Source organism: Dasypus novemcinctus, chromosome 1 (genome assembly GCF_030445035.2).
Source record: "Dasypus novemcinctus isolate mDasNov1 chromosome 1, mDasNov1.1.hap2, whole genome shotgun sequence".
Classification (NCBI taxonomy): Eukaryota; Metazoa; Chordata; class Mammalia; order Cingulata; family Dasypodidae; genus Dasypus; species Dasypus novemcinctus.
In genome coordinates, this window is record NC_080673.1 from 68,249,064 (window position 1) to 68,271,579 (window position 22,516).

General features: G+C 34.5%; 1 protein-coding gene across 7 annotated transcripts in view; it reads right to left on the reverse strand.

The window, feature by feature from the left end:
* LARP1B (La ribonucleoprotein 1B) overlaps window positions 1-22,516 on the reverse strand; it is a 168,026-nt gene that overhangs the window by 125,970 nt on the left and 19,540 nt on the right. For all 7 annotated transcript variants that reach the window (XM_058292298.2, XM_058292104.2, XM_058292058.2 and 4 more), the window contains exons 6-11: window positions 21,203-21,346; window positions 20,798-20,963; window positions 16,968-17,112; window positions 13,985-14,159; window positions 8,468-8,640; window positions 4,033-4,401 (exon numbers count right to left, since the gene is read on the reverse strand). In XM_058292298.2, the coding sequence (XP_058148281.1) occupies window positions 4,033-4,401; window positions 8,468-8,640; window positions 13,985-14,159; window positions 16,968-17,112; window positions 20,798-20,963; window positions 21,203-21,346 (1,172 nt within the window). The remainder of the gene's footprint in view (window positions 1-4,032; window positions 4,402-8,467; window positions 8,641-13,984; window positions 14,160-16,967; window positions 17,113-20,797; window positions 20,964-21,202; window positions 21,347-22,516) is intronic.

A 22,516-nucleotide genomic window follows, 5' to 3' on the forward strand; every position in this document is an offset into this window, starting at 1 on the left:
AAAGTTATGCTCTTCAATTCTGTATTACTCACTTGCTTTGCTATGTGTCCTTTGTATATCTCTGATATCTGGAATCTCTTTTTTCTCCTTTGCAATTTCTTTAATGAGGCTCTGCTGGTGTCAATTTTCACATTATAATTCATCCTCTTCAATGATATTTTTGTAAGGCATCACAAATTATAGGGAGATAGCTAGTTTCTCTTGGTACACTAACAGTATAATTCCATTGTCTGTTGGCTTCCACTGTTTCTGCTGGGAAGTCAGTGATCAATATTTCTTAAAATAAGTATTTTATTCTCTGGCTGTTCTACTCTGGCATTTCTCATGAGTTCTGCAAAAGTCTTAGCTATTACTTCTTAAAATACTGACTGCCTCATTTTCTCTCTCCTTTTCTCCTGAGACTCTGACTATGGTATACTATAAACCTCATTTGTATCATTCTCTATTCCAAATTTCTTTCTTGTGAGTGTATCTTTTTTCCCCCCAGAAATAAAAGTTTTATTATAAAACTTATTAGATTTTATATTATTCAACTTGATTTGAAATTTATCAAACAATAGTAAAGCCTATCTAGAAAACCAATCTGTACCCTTTTTGACATATTCTCTTTGCCTCTCAGAACTAATTTCTGAATTTCTTATGAATTGTCCTTCAGTTCAGTTATTCTGTCCATAATCTGTCCATAACATAATCAGTTATTCTGTCCATAAGAACTCAATTGATTGAGTTCTTAATTTCAATCATAAATTTTATATCCAGCTCTATGATGTTATTTTTTACAAATTTGGTTATTCTTTTGAATCTCTTATTCCCTGTATGTATTTCTTTAATAAACATAGTTACTTCATATTATTTGTTTAATAATTCCACTAGCTGAATTATTTCAGGGTATGGTTTTTCTCATTCTCACTCATGGTATATAATTTCGGTTTTTGGGAGCTGTTCACTTTCCTCATAAAGTCATTTGAGGAAATTTTTTGAGGCCTAAGATAAAGGTGAATTTCTTCACAAAGGAGCTATGTTTACTTCTGCTAAGTATCTGGGAATACCTAACAGGCAGGCTAGGCTAGGATCACTTAAAAAATTTTTTTTTTTCTTTTTAATATCCTAGGGTAGAAGATTGAACCCAGGACCTCATATGCAGGAAGCCAGCACTCAATCCCTGAGCCACATCAGCTCCCCTGGGTTGGTTTTTTCATTTGTTTGCTTGTTGTTTTTGTTTTTTTTAGGAGGCACTGGGGACCAAACCTGGGACCTCCCATGTGGGAAGCAGGCACTTAATAGCTTGAGCCACATATGCTCCCTAGGATCACTATAAATTTACTCTTAGCAGTTCCCTGAGTCACCCAGGCAAGTGTGCATTTGGCTTACATAACTTACAGGCCATATTTTTTCCTCCTTGTGATGCTGAGAACCCACAAAGAAAAAATTCGTGTAGTCCCGAGGAGTGGGCAGAAAAGCAACGTTAAATTCTCCTTCACTGAGGGTATGTGCATTTTGGGTACCAATTTTATGGGATAAGTACTCCCATTAGATGCTTCAGTTTTAGCTGGTCATTGGGCTTGTGTCTTTTACACCCCCGCTATGTTCTGGGTGGCTTCTGCAAAACTGAACTCCTCAAACTCCTCAAATTTCACAATTGTCTTCACAGAAAATTCGGTTTCAATACTATACTTTTCTATGTTCTCACTTTCTCTTAAAGATTTTATCCTGATAATTTTCTTTTTAAGCTTTAATCATCATATAATCAAGTAAATCGTTAAGGCTGTTACAAAAATGTTTTCTCTTCTAAACAGGCCATTTTAGTTGTTTTCAGCAGTGAGGACATACCGGAAACAGAAAGCCTAGACTCACTCTTTGGTTCACTTCAACATTGCTAAAACTCCTTTCACAGGTCAGAAAAGATCAACAAATTTCAATATAAATTTTGCATCATTTCCACTCCTAGCTACCTCAATCTCTTCATAATTTCTGAAACACCTAATTCCTCCCTTTCAGAACCAGTTCTTGGCCTCCACACACCAAACTTTCCTACACAACTCCTAAATCATCATTTCTCAGGACTCCGACCTGGGTATCCTCACTTTTACTTTTCCTCTGCCACCAGTTTACCACAAGGTGGCATACAGTAAGAGTACAATAAACATACCTTAAATAATTGATCTCTTGCTTTAATTTTCCTATGGGAAAAGTAAAATTCTAATTAAAAAAAAAAAATCACATGTTGAACACATAACCAACAGGGGAAAATTAAGATGATGGGAATATTCATAGGAATCAGGCTAAAATAGGACATATTTGTAAATAAAGCCACACTGCTTTAAAGTCATACAGCCAAAATTACTTTTCCTTGATTAATATTTAAGATAAGGAAAAAAAAAAAAAAAGATAAGGCCAGCACCTGCCTCAATAACTCACTACATGGTCTTTAGTTATTGTTGTCTATATTTCAGTTAAAGCAGATAAATAATCACCTACAAATAGCATGTATTTCTCATGCTGTGTTTGAAGTTCATTATTTGAAACTCTAAAAATATTTCCCCACAGAACCAACACTATATACAGTGGTTAGGTTCTGTTGGTTAGTTCAAATTATGGTTAATCCATAATTCATTTATCCATTTTAACAAATATGAACTCAGCACTACTTTGTGCCAAGAACTTTTCTAGCACTGGGGATAATACAGTGAACAAAATAGATATAAGATCTTACATCCACATGATCAAAGAGAAAAAATACAAATAAAACATATAAGATAGCAAATGGTGATCTGTTAGGGATAGGGATGGGAAGAAGGGAGGTACAATTTTAGCCTATTATTAGAATATATTTCTTACTGTTCCAAAAAGGATTTAATAGCTATTACTCAAAGAACCTAAATATCACAAATAAAATACATGTTTATACAAAAAAGACTTTCAACTGAGAAACTTTATAAAAACACATCCTTCATCCCAGCAGGCAGAAAGGCAGAGATCTGCTTTACATCACCGACATGCTATCATTGCCTGAGCAGATGTCCAACAAGACAATGGCTACTGAAGGTAAAAGACTGAAAACAGTGATGAAAATTCCAGAAAGAATGAAATGAGAAGCCCAGAAGAAAAAAGCATACTACTTGCTGATGATAGGAACTTCCATGAACAGGCAGTACTACCCATTCAACTACTAGTTGGGTGGCTTTTCTTTCTAAAACTTTAACTATTTCTGACCAAGATCTCTTTCCTATTTGGCATACTATAGCTATGTAAGCTTTCCCCTTGTTATTCTACCCTAAAAACAAATATTAAACTTTTGGGACCCTTCTGATCAATTTAATTAATAATATGGGAAGTGTCAGGAACAAAGATCCCTTCTCATCCCTAACCATACCATTATTAATTTATATCAAAATAATGCCGATAGGGAATAGACTACTCTGGTTCTTCTTATATTTTACCTTAGTAACTGGGATTGAGGCCATGATCTGGGGTGAAAAGCAAAAAACATAAAAAATGGGAAGGTCATGTCAAACAGTATCCCTACACCACAGTAATATATAACCTTCTATACTTTGTGCACAACAATTTCATTTCCATACAGCATGTACCATAGGCTAAGGAAAGAAGGATGGAAGAGGGCAAGAAAATAATCCCTCTTTAAAGCCACTGATTCATATATAGCTCGGATAATTACAGCCTGCTTAAGAATGAGCAAATAAACTAAGTCTGCCTATAATAACCTTAGTTTTTATTCCATCTTATGAGAAAGGGACTTTTCCTTTTGATAAATTTACAAAATTTCACCTGAAAAATTGCTTTTAGTGAGTACCACCTTTTTTTATAATTAAATTATCATTTAAATCACTGTCATTTAAATAAAGTTACTTCTCAGTTTGTGCCTGGCAGATAAATTTCAGGGAATTTTTAAATTAATTATTATTTACATTCGAAATTTCATAAAACAAAGCCTCAAGTTTAGGAAAGTATAAGCAGCAAGAGACACTCAAAACAAAATTATCAGCTAGATAGATGTTGGCCAGAAACAATTACCTTTATGGCTGTGTGTTTGTTATCATCATGCTCTTCCATCCATAAATCCTGTTCATAATAATATAAGCCATCATTGATAACTTTAGCAAGTTCAGATGTTATTTTTGCCCGAGACATGTGGTTGCCTGTTCGATCTCCTCCAGGATGTTTTCTCATGTAAGGTGGTGTCTGAGTTACAATCAAAATCTTGTTTAAATCCTGGTCATCAATTTCATAATCTGAATCATTATCAGACCAATCAGTAAATGTGTTTTTTCGACCTTCTATTTGTTCCATCTCTTCATCAAATAAAAAATCAAGTTCTTCTTGTTCTTGTTCTTCTGGAGGATATAGATGATCTGATGACTCATCAGGTACAGGCATAGATTCCTATAGAGAGAAATTTGTATTTTATGAAAAAGTCTTACTTTTAAGATGAATGTATGTATAAAAGTGTTAACTTACTTAAAATCAAGCTTGTATACTCAGTGACTAGTATAGCAGTCAAACTGCCAAAAAAAAAAAAATTAAGTTTATAATATTCTGGTCCAATAAATATAAATTGCTAAAGAGCAAGCTTAATTTTAAGAATAAAGAAAAACAAGCACAAAGTTGAGTAAAAGAGGAATTATATTAAAGAATCCTTTAGCATTAGAAGAGTCCTTGAATCATTCATTATATTGTGCCTACTCATTTTATACATGAGAAAACTAAGGCCTAGAGATTTGAAGTTATTTGCCCAGTTACAGAATTAGTAGGGACTAGAACCAATCTTCTTCCAGATTCCATGATCTTCCCTAGTCTGAACCATTTTTACCCCACAATTATATTAATGTCATAGTTTCCTAGCTACCCCTTTGGCCCCATTCTCATTCCAAATTCTACTTTACCCAGTTTTCCCTAACTAGTTTAAATTTCACCCCATCCAAAAGAACTACAAATAGCTTCTTGCCAGCAGACATAAGTACAGATTTTTAGATTCTAGGTCCTCTGAAATAAACCTTGTGATAGCCAGGCCCTGAGCCTCAACAAACTCCTACACTCCGGTTTACTGGACTTACCCCACTCAGCTAACATGGAGTTGAAGGTCAACCACCACACCAGGGAGCCAAGAGTGCCTACAACTGAAAGTAGGAGAACTGCATCCAGCATCCATGTGAAATCTAAGCCCCCTCTTGATATAGATGTGGAGTGGACACAACCATTCTAAGGTCTACAGGATGGAGGAATAGAGTATGGATTAGAGTAGACTTACTGATATTCTATTCATTGAACTATTGTGATTAGTAATCGGAAAAAATGTGGCATTGGTGTGGAGAAAGTGGCCATGGTAGCTGCTGGGGGTAGGGAGTGGGAGGAAGAGATGAGATGTGGGGGCATTTTTGTTACTTGGAGTTGTCCTGGGTGGTGCTGCAGGGACAGTTACCGGACATTGTAGGTCCTCCCATGGCCCACTGGGTGGAATGTGGGAGAGTGTGGGCTATGATGTGGACCATTGACCATGAGGTGCAGCAGTGCTCAGAGATGTATTCACCAAGTGCAAAGAATGTCTCATGATGATGGAGGAGGTTGTTGTTATGGGGGGAGGAGTGGGGTGAGGGGGGTGGGGGGTATATGGGGACCTCATATTTTTTAATGTAACATTAAAAAAATAAAGACAAATAAAATAAAATGAAATAAACCTTGTGTAGATTTTCAAAACTCCCAATACAAGGAAACAGATTTCCCTTTGCTGTTGCTTTCACATGACATACTCTTTCCTATCATTATCCAGCAGTTCATGCTAACTCCCCTATGCTTAGAATAAAACAATTCTTCCCTTTCAGAATTCTTATTCGTGTAGGTCTACATTCACTCACTGAGTCCATATTTATCTGGGCATTTAGTGTGAGCAGGGGTCTGTTCTAGACAGAGATCTACAGCAATAAATAAAAGACTCTGCCCTGATGGAGCGGACAGTCTACTAAATGAAACGTTATCCATGATGTTATTTTCACATTAAAAAAAAAAAAAAAGCAAGCTGTAAAAACACTAACTGAATATATTTCATTAAAAAAAAAAACCCAAAAACTACATACTTGTTATTCACATTTGCAGGCACATGAAAAAAGTGTAAGAAAATGATATTCTGGAAAGATATTTTTTTAAATCAGTTACACTTAAATTTCTCTTTCAAAAGGATCTTTATATAACTTGTGGGGAAGAGAGATTTTGAGTTCAAGATGACCAACTGTACATGCTTATTTGCCTCCCTAGAGTAAAGAGTAAATTCCATGTCAATAATGAAAACAAGAAAGTATTACTATCAGAAGATCAGAAACTGACACTTTCTGAAAAGCAGAAAGCAAATTGGATGGTACTGATGGATAAGTCAGAATAGAAGAAATACCAACCTAGAACCCATAAAAAGGAAGGCCAGTGGGGAGATAGAAGCCATTGGTCTCACTGGGGTCCTAGAAAGGTTTAAAGTTTTCAAATGGCAGGAACAGAGAACAGGAAAAGACCATGGGACAGCAATCAGAACAGGTAGCTGTACACAATACAGCTAAGTCAGCCAATCCTCTTATCTTAGATATGAAGCTATAATGTCTGCTCCCAATTAAAAGCCTAAGAATTGCTTTCTGAACAAAGAAATAATGTTAAGTCTCAAGAAGGAAAAAAAAATCACTTGAGAAAAAGATTCTTAAAGGACTGAATTTGACAAGAGGAAAACCAAAACCAAGACGACAACAGAAAAATGTTTCCAGATTTATATGGGAAAAAAGATATCCAACCAAGATTTCTATACTCACGCTAGAACATTTCTTCAAAAATATCATTTTAAAAAGTATGTTGACAATGTTGTCAATAACTGAACTACCTCAGCAGATATCTCTATAACTGTAGTCCCTAGAACATACTTTCCTTCAGGCCAAGTACTTACTCTGTAAAATTAGAACACATTTCAGATCTTACTAAATGTACTGGCACTCTTTGGTTATAAAACTGCAAGAGTGCTAGATTATACATTCCTCTTTTCATGTTTAAAGCCAGATCTCATTCCCAATTTGCTAGCCCTCTACAGAACCATCCTTTTCTAATACTTACCTTTCCAAAACTACATTTCATCAAATTGAAGAAGCTATCAGTTTTAAGATAAGCCATTACTTTACATATCACTGAAAAAGAGAGGTTGAAATGTGGAGATTTTACATGTGGAGGAAAAGGTAGGTCTCAGAATGGGCAAAATATGGTACAAATTTCTGTCAATGAGCCCAAAACACTACCTTCCCTAGCTACCCAGGACAAATGATGAACTTACTCAACATCTTTACAAATTCTTGGAAAAAGCTGCTTTAGGCTTTAAAAAAATGCATCCTGAGCAAAAACCTCTGCTGGTAACATTTAAAGGTGCTATGTTTAAGCCCCATTGTTAATTAAGAAGTTAACTTTGATCAGCTTCTCAACATTTTCACTCCTGACATTTTGGCAAAAATAATTCTTGCTTGTAGGAGGCTGTCCTGTACCCTATAGCATGTTTATTGGCATGCAGTAGTACCCTCCCAGTTTTAACAACCAAAAATGTCTCCAGCTATTGCCAGATGTCCTCTGCAAGAGGCAAAATCTCAAACTCCCAAATCCAGTCTGTGGGAAACCACTGTTCTTAAATTCTTCATGCTTCCTTTCAGTGGTAAAGAGTCCTGTTCATAATGATTTTCAATATTATAGCCTTGTTTATCCTTCTCACATTTAGTGCCAATATCTTTAATACCATTTCCCTACAGAGCTTATTTTCAATATTTGAATCATTTGAGTGGTGCTCTCACCCATTTTTTTCTCAAACTTTATTTTGAGAGACTTGCATATTCACAGGTAGTTACGAGAAAAAATGAAAGTTTTTTATGTGCCCTTTACTCAGCTTCCCCAATGAAAACATCTCACAAAACTATACAGCATTATCAGAAAAAGGATAGTAACATGGATACAAACCTCCAATTTTATTCAGCTTTCCCCAAGTTTACTTACTTGTCTTTGTATTAATGCAATTTTACCACATACATAGTTTTGTGTATCCACACAACACAGAAACAAGATACAGAGCAGTTCTTGTACAAGGTTTTGTCCTGTTGCCTTCTTATAACCACCCATCCACCTCATGTGCCTCCATACAGAAATCACTTCTCTTTGCCTTTCTATTGTACAATAAATCATCAAAACAACTACTTAACAAGATTCAAAAATATTTGCCAGCTATTTTATAAAACACAGATATTACTAAAATTTAATTAGTCACAAATAAAAAGGCCAGATCAAAATATTCTTAAATCATGTTAAGAAATAAAAACTTTGAAAGACACCAATTTTTACAATGTTAGAAATTGCTTCTAAATTTTATATGTACCTTACAAATAGAAAATACACTCACTGGCCTTATACCCTCCTCCTGAAAGGTATAATTTGTTATGTAACAACTTACTTTTAATTTTGTTGGGGATGGACGATGCCTCTTTTTTACTTCTATCCAAGGTTCAGAGTCCAAGTCAGGTAAACTGGTAGACAAACCTCTAGACATTGCTTGAAGATTACTTGTTACAGTATTATTCTTTGGACTCAGTAGACTTCCAATTCTTGGAGAGTTTGGGGCAGACTCTAAAATTTTAAGTTAGTTCTACAGTTAAAATAATGGTTTTTCTTACTTATAAAATGCTGCCTTTTTAAAAATGTAGGCTTGATAAATTTTTTCACAAAACACAACAAATCCATCTAATCACAATTCTAGCCTTTCTGGTGACTGTCAAACCTGAACGCCTGTAGGATGTATCTGATGTACTGAGCCACTGAGAAATTAAAAGGAATATCACCACCTTTGTAGACTACCCACATTCACTTCAAGAACATCAGTGGGACAGTAATTAATTATAACTGTATATCTATTTGGGAATTCTCTGTGAAATTAAAGCTTAAAACCTATGAATTAGAATGAAATTAGAATGAGTGAGAATGAAATCATGGAATCTCAAAATTTTCTTAAGCTGTATTTAGGTTAAATACATATTTTATTCAAAGTAAAATTAGTCCCTCATTCTTCTACTAGGATCTAAACAGCAGCATTACTCCCACTTTATACATTTCCTTTGCTTAACAAGGTTTGACATAAATGCAGTAAATATAGCATGTCCTCTTGCTTGCTATCTTACCTCACGTTGAATACTGTGAATAGAATTAAAGTGCAAAGCCCTGATAAAAACATTTGTAACACTCATAAACTCTGTTGGAATTTAAAGGTTTTTCTCTACAATATTGTTGGATTGTTTCCTTTTAATCAAAATCTTTACAATTTTAAACACTCTATAAATAAAATCCAAATAGTTTACTTCATAAGGTTATTTTGTCAAAAAAGGCAAAGAATATTTTGACCCGAAGTCTTTAAAGTTATGCTTATCTTCAGGATAGAAGATGCAAAACAGACTTGCTTTTGACAAAAGAATTGTTTGGGCTTTTTAAAAATTATACTTTTAAGTTTCCAAGTATCATTGTTTTCTCCTGAAAGTAAATTCCTAAAAATACTACAAAGTTCAATGTCATATGCATAAAAGTTGAATTTAGCACCAGCAATCCTTTCACTTACTAAATGAAAATGTAAAAAAATAGGGCATCAGGATGGCTCAGTGGTTGAGCGCCAGCTTTCCACATATGAGGTCCTGGGTTCAATTCCCAGCTCTGATACCTCAAAGCAAAACAAAACAAAACAAAACAAAACAAAACAAAACAAAACAAAAACTACAAAGACTTTACTTACATCTACTGAAATGCTAGAATCAGATTTAGGAAGTTTCCCATGGATATAGTCATATCAAGGATTCACTGGATATGGGTCAAAAACTTTACTATTACTTTAAAGGTGAAAGAGATGTATGGCTTTATTTTAGAAAAAGCTTTAGAAATGTGTTATCCAATGAAGAGCCTGTAGTCATGAGGCTACTAAGTGTAGCTAGTCCTGAGACACACTCTAAGTATAAAATACATCCTAGATTTCAAAGACTTAGTATGGAAAAAGTAAAATATCAATTTTTATATTGATTGTATGTTATGACTATAGACAAATTTGAAATATTAAGAATAATTTCATTTGTTTTGTACTTTATGACTACTAAAATTTATTAAATACCGCGTGTGGCTTGCATTATATTGCTACAGGGCATTACTGCTCGACAACTTTCTTAGATGAATTGTACTTTATCACCAATTTGTTCACAAAAATAGGTTGTGAAAAACAGGATTTAGAGTGTCAGTATTAATATTAGAAGTTATAGGAATATAAAATAATTCGAGACCTCTATTTCAAATACTATTTTTGTTCATATAGTAAATGAAAGTTTTTAAGGTAGATAAACCACCACCACCACAGTAACAGTAACTGGGCTTGAGTAGTGACTGCAGATGCCTCATATAATGTTTGTGAGACTTAATTAAAACTGACTACTATGTCATTCATGTAAAAACTTCCTAGAACAGAACCTGATATAGAAAGGAAAGCAGGGAAACGGACTTTGGCCCAGTGGTTAGGGCGTCCGTCTACCACATGGGAGGTCCGCGGTTCAAACCCCAGACCTCCTTGACCCGTGTGGAGCTGGCCATGCGCAGTGCTGATGCGCGCAAGGAGTGCCGTGCCACGCAAGGGTGTCCCCCACGTGGGGGAGCCCCACGCGCAAGGAGTGTGCCCGTGAGGAAAGCCGCCCAGCGTGAAAGAAAGTGCAGCCTGCCGAGGAATGGCGCCACCCACCCTTCCCGTGCCACTGACGACAACAGAAGCGGACAAAGAAACAAGACGCAGCAAATAGACACCAAGAACAGACAACCAGGGGAGGGGGGGAAATTAAATAAATAAATAAATCTTTGAAAAAAAAAAAAAAAGGAAAGCAGTAGCTATTACTTTCAATATAGAAATGTAATCTTTTAACACCCACTTATCAGTTTATTATTAAAATCATCTCTAAGTGTTTTAAGCTTGAATTATGCTTCTACCATGTAAACTGTTCCACTATAATCACAACACATGTGCTTAGAAATCACTGGCAATAAAATGCCAAAGAATGTGGGTAAATTAAGATGATTCAAAACAGTGTAAGAATAACAATGAAAAATTTCAAACTATGTATTTGTCAAAGTAAAGTTTAAGGGTAATGGTAAATTTTCAAGTTTCCAAACCCAAATGCATTTGAATGTGACTTAAGTTTTTTTTTTTCAGGAGGTACCAGGATCAAACCCAGACCTTGTATGTGGGAAGCAGGCGCTCAACCGTTTAAGCTACATCCACTCAACATGATTTAAGTTTACTAGACTTTAAAATGAAAAACAAAAAATTAAGAAATTTATCTTAAATTTTATATACATATATGTATATGTATTTTTTTTTTTTTGCCAGTTCATTAATAGAAAATTGTCAATATGCCCCTCAAAGCAAAGTTCTCACATATATTTCATGTTATGTATCTGGTTTGACATTTCGTCCACCTTGGGACAATCACCACTCTTATCAAAGGATCCCTTAAAATGATTATATATTTTATGTGTGTCCTTTAAGGATACTTCTGTATTCCAAGTTTTCAAAGAAAATCCCATAGCTTACTCAATAATCATTAGGGAGCCACACATTTAAAAATAATAACAAAAACCAAAACTGTCAGGTACCTTGTCTATCAATTTTCCAGAATGAAATCCTTTTATGTAAGAGTTAATAATGAAATACTATATACTCGCAGAACTGCAAAAACCCAAATTTCATAAGTAGTATGTTACCATTCCTCTAATTAAACTTTTCTGGTACATTAAGGTCTTCTGCTCAGCACAAAGATGAAACAATGTTAGACAATTCAACCTCCACAAAGGAAAAAAAATTACTATACAAATCCTTCAGAAAGTATACATCACAAGATATGTTTTTCAAAATTCATGGGTCTTCTAATTGTAGATTAAAAACATTATTAATAAATAAAAGTTTTACTACTTTTCTACATCCATAGATTCACACACATGAAGACAGTCTCGGTTTCCTATTCCTTATTTCCACTTCAAAAACTTTTGGTGACATAGTACTCTCCAATGAATTTAGGAAATCAAGGTTTTATATTTAAAGGGGACTATTAAGAATCAGAAATTTGGGGAATGTGAGAAAAGGCTGAGTTTTTATTCGTAGGGTCTAATATACATATTTATTGATAGGGTCTAATATACATTACAATATTCTAAAGACTTTTGATATGTCTATTATTTCCTCATTTGTCATCTGGTTTCTTATACATAATCTATAAGAACCTAAAATTAGTAATAATATTTTAATATACAGACTTAACATCAGGCAATATGCCATGTGCAAGCATCTAAATGTACATTAAAAACACAAAAAAGTACAAGACATTATGATCTGATTCTTATAATTTTATTAATGCATAAATGATTAATGGACAGGCATCCCCAACTTCAATCAATTACCTATTTTCAGAGCAATATGGAAAAGAATTTTCCATTTTATGTAACTTATGAGATACTTATTCATAAGCGATAAAAATGTCATCTTGGACCCCAAGTTTACACAATAAATAAATCTAACTTGTACAATGAGCCATTATTTAAGGAAAAAAAAAAAGAGGCCCTAAAACAATGTTACTTTTCTTCAACTTTTAAAACACCTGCCCAAGTGGCTTGCTTTGGACTAGAGGAATGGAGGACTGACAAAGAAAAACGAGAAAAAAAATATCTGGGAGAGTGTCCATCATCAATGCTTTATTGATGGGCAGTTCTCTCAAACTGATGTACCAAAAATACATTTTGAAAAGTGAAGAAAAATTACCCTTGTTCATTACTTAAATTTGTTAGTGCCCACATTAATAGATTTTATAGTTCGTGTGAATTATGACAGCATGCAAGTTATGCAATGTACACTATATAGTGAAGGACAAATCAAACTGCAAAGAACCTAAAAATTTGGGAAATGCCTGTCCTATTTTTGCATTACTGATGCATGTAAGTCTGGAAGCAAAAGACAGAATCTTGTAGTATTTCCAGAATGATATTTAACTTTCCCACCATGAATAGTTAACCCATGTAGCACAGGCCAATTACACACAAATGGGCAGCTCCTATAAAAACAGCAGTCCTCTGGTCTGTCTCTCATCATCATCAGAGGCAGTTATCTCCAATGTAGTGTTGGCCCAACTTCTGCCACAAGGAGTTGGAGTAGACACTCTTGCACAGAAGACAGTTCTGGTTGCTTTCATATCTGCAGCACGACTTGTTCCAGTATTTATAGATATTTCAGTGAGTCACCTATTCCACTGCATATTCCGATCAAATGACATCCAAGAGCATCAGTAGATCATCACCCTGACTGAAAAAAGTTTAAGCACACATTTTTTCCCAAGAGGGAATATCTTAAAAACGAACCAGGAAAAAAAATCTTAACATTAAAGCACATTTTACAAATATGCTAAACAACCAGTTTTTTAATTCAATTATAACAACTTCCTATGAGAACCCCAATTCTGTTTATTAACGTAAGGAGTCTGTCTTTTCAAGACAAGGCTTGGAAATGTACCAAGGCATTGGTAACAAAATTAAAGGAAACTTACCACATTCTTGAGTGTGTATTTCTTTTAAGGATAAATATGTAGACTATACCAATCTTTCAAGAGAAAAACTGGCAAAATATGTCTAATTATTTAGTAAAATTAGAAGATACATAGAAATTCTACATGACAAATATACAAATAATTTAACAAAAATAAATAGAAGAGCTTCACCCATAATTCTTACATGTAATTCTTATTTAACTTATAGCTCTGTCTGGGAGTCAAAAGGAACAGAATTTAGAGCATTGAAATAAGCTAATTTTATTTTTCCTACTAAATCCAAATACACTAAAATAAGGATATGTAAATTGACCAATGTTGTCTACTCTTATTATGTCTACTCTGAAAGAAAGAAAAATGGCTACCTGTATGTGAGCCAAATGCTTGGCCTGGTATGAACTCTGGGCAATCAATCAGTTGAGAGAAGTCTGTCTGCGGCACACTACGTGGGGGAGGGCCAGGAATTGGCCATTTTTCTGGTTCTATCTTTTTTCTCATCTTCTCGTCCACAATTTCCACTTCAGTGCTATCTTTCAGTGCCTACCAATGGAAATTTTGAGCTATTAAAGAACATAAAAACTTCACTGCAATGTCCTCTAATTCTAACCTAAAAAAAAAAAAACTTTAGACAATTAGCAAAGACTATATTGCAATTAATGCTTCTAAAAATATCAATAAACTACTTAGATATCAAAAACTACCAGAACAAAATTTAAAATTATTGGCCCTGTAAAGTAATACTAATTTAACACTGCCATGTTGTAGCAAACAATTTAGTTTGCACAGGAGTAAGAGGCATTTAAGTATTGTTGCATAAACTAGAAGGAAACGACTTTCACTACCATCAATTTTGTTTTTCATTCTTATATTTTCTTCTTTTCCCTTAAAATAATATTAAACAAAATTTAGGTATTATTATTGTAATCTTAATAACCATTTATTGAATGATAACTATGTGAGCACATACACACCATTCCTCGTAACAACTATGTATAAGGTAAATATTACTACTATCTCATAGATGAGGAAATTAAGGCTCAAAGAAATCAAGTTACTTGACAAAGATGAGTGACCTAGTATAATGCAACACCAGAACTCAAACCATTATCTGTCAACCTTTTCAAAACTTTTGGCCATTAAGCTATACTTAATACTTGAAACATAAATATGCTGAAATTCAAGTATAAAAATTAAAGCAACTTAAAAACAGTAGATAAACCTCACAGCACCTTTGCTGGCCCTCCCCCATTCTCTCTCTCCTGAGCACCATGCAGAGACAGTAAGTTAAAGCCTCCCCTATAGATCCCTGGTCCCAGTTCCTGAGGGAAAATGTACCCCTTATGTGCATATGGAGGTGAATGTATGTGTACCAATCTGTCTGGTGGCAGTCTGAAGGACTGAACTAGGATATTCAGCTCTGGCTTACTAGTTTCAGAACTTGCTCTGGACACAGAAGCAGCTCACAGGAAAGCTAAAGTAGCACTAAGAAAACAAACAGCTGTCTAGTGCAAAGAATTATCAGCTTTAAGACATACAAGATAATGACTGGGACTGGGAGGAAGAAGTATAGATTTCCTGGAGGAAGAGGGATATTTAGAATATCAGTGTAAATAGGGAAATTCATAAGAGCATGTGTGCATGCCCAGGACAAAAAAGATGCTCAGAAAATCTTGACAGGACCCCACATTTTTACCTCAGGCTGGCTTTTAGGCTCACTGTTAAGACAGATTTGAAGAGGAGCACTTGTCCAGAGCGAAAATCTGAGAAAAATATTTTCTTTGGGGTTTTTCTTTTGTTTTGTTTTTTGGTCCTTTTTGTTAGTTCCTGGCATTCAAAGAAATCTGTCATAATATAAGCTGGATATAAGGTTAATGAACAGACACTTCAGTGACTAAATCCAGAATTAACATATTAAAATACAAAATGCCCAGTTTACAGTAAGAAAGAAAGAAGCAGGAATGATAGCTTGTTCAAAGGAACAAAATAAAGCATAAGAAAAATCATCAACTAGACATCAAAATGTCTAGTTGGCAATAAAAAAAGAAACCAGGAATAATACTCCATTTAAAAGAACAAAACAAAGCACCAGAAACCATCAATGAAGAAGCCCAGACTTTGGCTATGTCAAAGACTTAAAACAAAAAACAAAACAAAAAAAAACTGTCTTAAATATGCTTCAAAGAGTTAAAAAAGGAAACACAAGACACTAAAGGCTATCAGGAAAACAATATATGAAACTAAATGAGAATTCCAAAGAAACAGAAATCATAAAAAGGAACTAAAGCCACAGTAACTGAAATAAATTAAAAATTCCCTAAAGAGGTTCAATAGCAGATTGGGAAATCAGTGAACCTAAGATAAGACAACTGAAATTATCCAGTCTGGAGAGGGAAAAAAAAGGAATGATGAACAAAGCCCAAAATATCTGTGGGACACCATCAAGCTTATCAATATAAGCAATACAGGAGTTCCAAGAGGAGAACAGAAAGAAAAGGGAAGCGTGATATATCAATCCACAATCCTATTTACAAAATAGAAATGAAAACATATTTCTGCACAGACCTGTATGCTTTAGTCATCCCAAAAACAGGGAACAATCTAAAGGTTCACCATCAAGTGAATGGATAATTTGTGGTATATCCATATAATAAAATACTAATAAGCAATAATAAAGAACTAATGATACATGCAACAACATGATGAATCTCAAATGCATTATACTTTGTGAAAGAAAACAGAAACAAAAGAATACAAACTATATGGTTTCATTTATGATCTTTTTGAAAAGGAAAACTAGAGGAACAGAATCAGATCAGTAGTCGCCAGGGGCTGTATGTGGAGGGAATTAGCTACAAAGGAGCATGAGCGTATAAATTTGTTAAAACTCATAGAAGCATACAACAAAAAAGGGTAAATTTTTTTATACTATTTAATACTGTAAAGCCGAATATCCCATAGAAACAAGAAATCTCAGGGTAAGTTTTATTGTATATTAATAATACCTCAACAATCCTCACTTTAAAAAGTCAAATTGTGGTAACCAAATCCCCAAGGAAATAGATGTTCACAAATTTGCAAAGTTCACATTCTTTAACAAGAGTATAGTACTGAAAATTACATTCTGAAAGAAATAAACACTATATTAAACACTAAAACAAGTGAATCATATGCATACTTTTAAATGTTAAAGTCTGAAGTACCAAGTTAAAACTAGGTAGAAAGATGATTAACAATTCTTTGAGGTATTTCCAAGCTTAGACATTTATTTGGGTTCTACAAAATGGACAAAAGCCACAAAATGTAGTCTGAGCCTTAGGAAACCAGATTGTTTTTTAAAAGTACAATTACCTCTAAAATGAGATTAAGGTTTGTAGTCAGAGCCTGAACACGGTGGAAACCAGCAATGAGGGAAATAGGCAAGAAACCTTGGTCATCCATCTTTCTTCTAAGAAAGAAGTCTCGTTCCAAATTTTCTATACTGAAGTAATATTCACTGAAAAGAGAAATAGATAGGTAAACATAAGTTTTATCCATTTAGACAAGAGGTTTATAATATTATATAGGCTCAACATAGACTTATACACAAACAGAAATTTAATATACTGATATCTTCCAAGAAACAAATTTAAATCAGCTTTACTTTACAAATATAAAGAATTAGCCAATTCATTTTATTTTAAAATAGTTCAGTATACGAGTCAAATAGTCAAATAAGTGAGAAATTTCACTACAAAGCTACTTGTACTTACTTCATTTAAACATTAAATAGCAATGTTATACTCATGTCAACAGACTGACTTTACAACTTTTCATCAGTGAGAAGAATGGAATATTGGAAGTATTCTTTGTCAAGTCCACATTAGTCACAGAGCAGAGTACAGTGTTTTGTCTTCTCAATTGTTGTGTACTGACAGTTTATACTTCTGAACCCTAGTAAGTAGCACAATGCTAGGTAAACAGTCAACAAACCACATGGGCACATGTGTGCATACACAATCATATATTTGAGATTGAACTAAAAAAGACATTAAAGAAGAGCAGAATACAGCTGAATAAGGTATATAATCAATGATACCATGATGTATATGGGGGAAAACAGAAGAAGCTCAGATACATTATCTTCTCTCCTAGACCCACTTAACTTTTCCCTGAATGGGTGAATTGATTGTATGGTCAATTACCACAAATTCCAAGATACACAAAGATAATATGAAGATACATTAATAATGACCTTCGAGAAATACTTGCATAAATTTTTTAAAAAGTAAGAATAGGAAATGTAAAAAGACAAAGGAATATGATAAACGTTGGGTTGGGGGGGGTAGAAGAAGAATGTACGACAAATAACATTACTGAAGAAATACATGACATAAATGACAATAAGGCCTATAGGCAAGTTAAGAAAAAGCACAACCACTGATATTTATGGGTACAAAACCTGGTGAGTAAACAAGTGCTCAAAGTATTAAAGTCAAATTTTAACTCTGAAATATGGCACCTGTAATTCAAAACTGACTTTAAGCTGTCTTTCACATAAGAAAGCATTAAAAAAAAAAACCACTTATTTTTAAAATGCAAACTCATAACCCTTAAAATAACCATCTTGTTTCTTTATAGTATTTATCCTCATTCAAAGTTCACTTATATTTCCTTTGTCAAGAGAATTTTAACCACTTAGCTTAACATCAGTAAAATAATACTGACACCTCAGTAACATTACATTTACTCTTCCCAACACACTGAAGAAAGAAGCCTAAATCTTGAAGAAATGAAATTTCTGGTTTCTGTGACACCTCAAAATCCCTTCTTTCAGTGCCTGGCATGTGGCAGACACATAATGAGTTGAATTAAATTACTACAATTTCAGACAGTAAGACATAGGAATTAGACACAAGTTAAAGCTATTCTTAGATGCAAAGTTCTTAAGCTGCCCTTTTAATGTAGTAAAACCATAATATCTAAATAAATCCATATATCACCACACTATCATCTACAGCGTATATTTTTTAAAACTTCAAATGGGAGAAGCAGATGTAGCTCAAGTAATTGGGCTCCCATCTACCATATGGGATGTCCAGGGTTTGATTCCTGGGGACTCCTGATGAAGACAAGGTGGCCCGTCCGGTGAGCTGGCCTCCGCATTGGGTTGGCCTGTGCAGAGTGCTGGCCCACAAAGAGAGGTGGCGCAGCAAGAAGATGCAACAAATAGAGACACAGACGAGAGACAATAAAAGACACAGCCGACCAAGGAGCTGAGGTGGTGCAAGAGCCTGAGCACCTCTCTCCCACTCTATAAGGTCCTAGGATCAGTTCCTGGTCCCACCTAAAGAGAAGACAAGCAGACACAAAAGAACACACAGCAAATGGACACAGGGAGCAGACAACTGGAGTGGAGGGGAGGGATAAATATAAATAAATAAATCTTTGGGGGGGAAAAAAACTTCAAATGGGCTGCAAACATACTAATCTCTAAATCCTGATGCCAAGAGAGATTGTCCCATCTAGAAATAAGGATTTTAATGTTTCATTATTCAGACATTAAAAATGACAAGTTAGTATGAAATATCACTTAAATTTATAAACTTACTCAGAATGGTTAAATTTTTTTAGAGTTCAAGCCTGTACTTTTAAGATCTACTTAGCATCATTTTCTGCAAAAGCAAGAAAAAGTTTTAGTGAATTCTTAAGAGAGTAAAATCTAAACCATAATCATTGAGCCTATCTCTATGTATGAGAAACCTCAATGACAAAAAGTAAAAAGCATGACTCCTCAAAGCCAGATCTCCATTAAACAAACAATAATACTTAATGAGTCACCCTAAACCTGGTGCCTAATATTTGCCAGAAACCCTAAAACTAAAAAAGCAACTAAAAGGAGTCATGACCAATACTACATCTGACATTTAGCTCAGTGTTGTAGGGGACATTATCATGTCCTACCTTAGAAGCACTGGATTCTACACTGCATGATCAGAAATTCTGTCAACACTGAAGTAGCTCTGCTCCTCCCTCACTTGTATGAGTACATTGGAGGTCGATTATCCTGACAAGGAGTTGCATGTCCACTGTCAGGTCCCAAAAGGGACCTGGCAGTAAGAGTTACAAAAAAAGACAGGAATAGTGATTTGAAGTTGATAGCCACATGTCAGGCACTTTTTGCCCATAAAAAGGCCCTTTTCTTCAGTGTTTGCATCAACTGTACCAAAACAAGCAAGAACAAAATAAACAAGTTGCTTCGTATTATAAGCCAATTAAATCCACCATGAGGGCATCCCAGGAAAGTACCTGGCAGATACTGATGAAGAAATTATTTTCTAACAATAGAGTGGGGCCCACTGTCTTTCTTATATATAGATGTTTAAAAAATACTTTTGCCCATTTCAGAAAAAGTATTTTAAAGAAATAAAAAAATAAGAAGAATTAAAAAACCCAGTATTTTCCACTTCACCCTGCAAGGATAAAAATAATTCACATTTCAGCAAATTAGTTAGGCAAATTGCACAGAAACATTCTGCTCTTTTCTCACCACCAAATGAACATGCAAAATATCCTATGCAATAATACTAATATGCGGATTTCTTTTTTTTAAGACAATACAACAAAATTAATACTCTCCTGCCTTCTATTTCAATAACAAGAGAGCAACTACTATGAGAACTAGAGTAAAAAGTATGAATTTAAAGATTAGGTAGTTCCCACTGCCCCCCATTTAAAGAAAGAAAATATAAAAGATAAAAACAAACTTAGAATTCACAAGTCAATTATTAAGAAAAAGTCATATCTACCACCATTTTTTGTTACCTATGTTCATTTGCAAACTTTAATATAAACACCTATTTGCAAATAATGAGTCAATTTTCCCTTGTCTTTTTTTCCAATTTATATAAAAAAGCTTCATATTCTTTCATTATTGCTATTATGCCATGACATTTTCACCATCCTTTAAGTAGAAAGATACCTGAAGAGTAGTCAAAGCAGAAGAACCAAACTAAAACTTTTTAAAAAATACTTTTACTAGTATTTATTTTTTTTAATTTAATACAAAATATAATTACTATACTCTTTTACTAATAAATAGCTTTAAAAATGTATTAGAGGATATTCACTATCAATGATATTAAGGTTTAATATTCCAACAGATTTCATTGTTTCATCTAATTACATGATTATCAACTTACATTTGGCGCTTAATATACTCTTTAAGCAGTGTTTCTTCCACAGGATACACCTGTACTCCTGTACCATCATCATAGTAATACATCATACTGGTACTAAGTTCTGCTTGAAATGGTTGATCAGTCCTTTCACCATGTTCTCGGTAACCATATGAATAATCAAAGTTCACTTGATGGGAATAAAGGAGAAAAAAATATAAAGATTTTAAAAATAAAGGAAGAAAGATTTACCACAGTTAAAAATCCAAAGTGAAATACTTTAAGGGTAACAAAATAAAACCATCCTTGTTTTCAGATTTTAAAAATTAATTAAAATATAATTGAGGGTAGTCAGAAAAACCAGCAAGGGTTTCAACAGTTTTTTCAAAGTTCATCTACTTTAACAAAACAAAAAAAATCATGTCATACATCGAGGATTTCCTCTGCCTCGGCCTCTTCCCCGTCCTCGGCCTCTTCCACGGCCTCTAAAGGAACCTCGGATATTACCACCCTCACTTCTCACACTGGAAACTTCATCTTGATCATCTCTTTTTTCTCTATCTCGCCTCCAACCTTTTTAAAATGAAAAAAATTTTTATACATTTTAATGTGCATCATTAATAACATGATTATCTTCATGAAAACATGGTAGCCACTCTCCCCTACTTTGTAACACTGGAATTTCTCAAAATATCTCTAGCATAAAAGAGGGCCCATTAAAAGCCTTGACACATAGAGAAGATATTCTAATGAGTAAAATAACATACCCAGAAAGACAAAGAGGTATTTGCTAGGATTGTAATGTTGATCCAAGATGGTAAATTTCAAGATAAGAGTTACACTATATAAACCTACGAAAACCACATTCGTTTTCACAAAATGTTTAAAGAAGAGATGTTTCTATTTAAGTAAGAGAAATTCCTTTAAAAAAAAAAAAAAGAAATGGGAAGACAAAAACTTGAAGATCTCTGCAACACAATATAGGAATTATATCTAGAATACATACAGAACTTAGACAAATTTTTCTCTCATGCACACATATATACCCAAGGCAACTCGGTAGGAAAAATGGATTTAAAAAAAAAAGAAAACAGGTAGGGGAAACAAGGAAATGTAAACAGCCAATAAATACAGCAAACAATACTCAGCTTCATGGGCCATGAAAAATGCACTTAAGGCAATGGGAGTATTTCATCTGCTCCAGTCTGGCCAGCATTTTAAGGTGTGATAACATCAAATGTTGGCAAAGATAGAAAGTTAGATCACTTGTATGCTAACAGTGAATGTGAAGGAAGCGGTCTTGGCCCAGTGGTTAGGGCGTCCGCCTACCACACGGGAGGTCCGCGGTTCAAACCCCGGGCCTCCTTGACCCATGTGGAGCTGGCCCATGTGCACTGCTCATGCGCAAAGGAGTGCTGTGACACACAGGGGTGCCCCTGCGTAGGGAGCCCCACGTGCAAGGAGTGCGCCCCATAAGGAGAGCCACCCAGAGTGAAAGAAAGTGCAGCCTGCCTAAGAATGGCACTGCACACATGAAGAGCTGACAAAACAAGATGATGCAACAAAAAGAAACACAGGTTCCCAGTGCCGCTGATAAGGATACAAGCGGTCACAGAAGAACACACAGCAAATGGACACAGAAAGCAGACAACTGGAGGTGGGGAAGGGGAGAGGAAAAAAACACAAAACAGTGAATGTGAAAACAGGTACATCACCTTACAAATTGGTATTAACTTATACAAT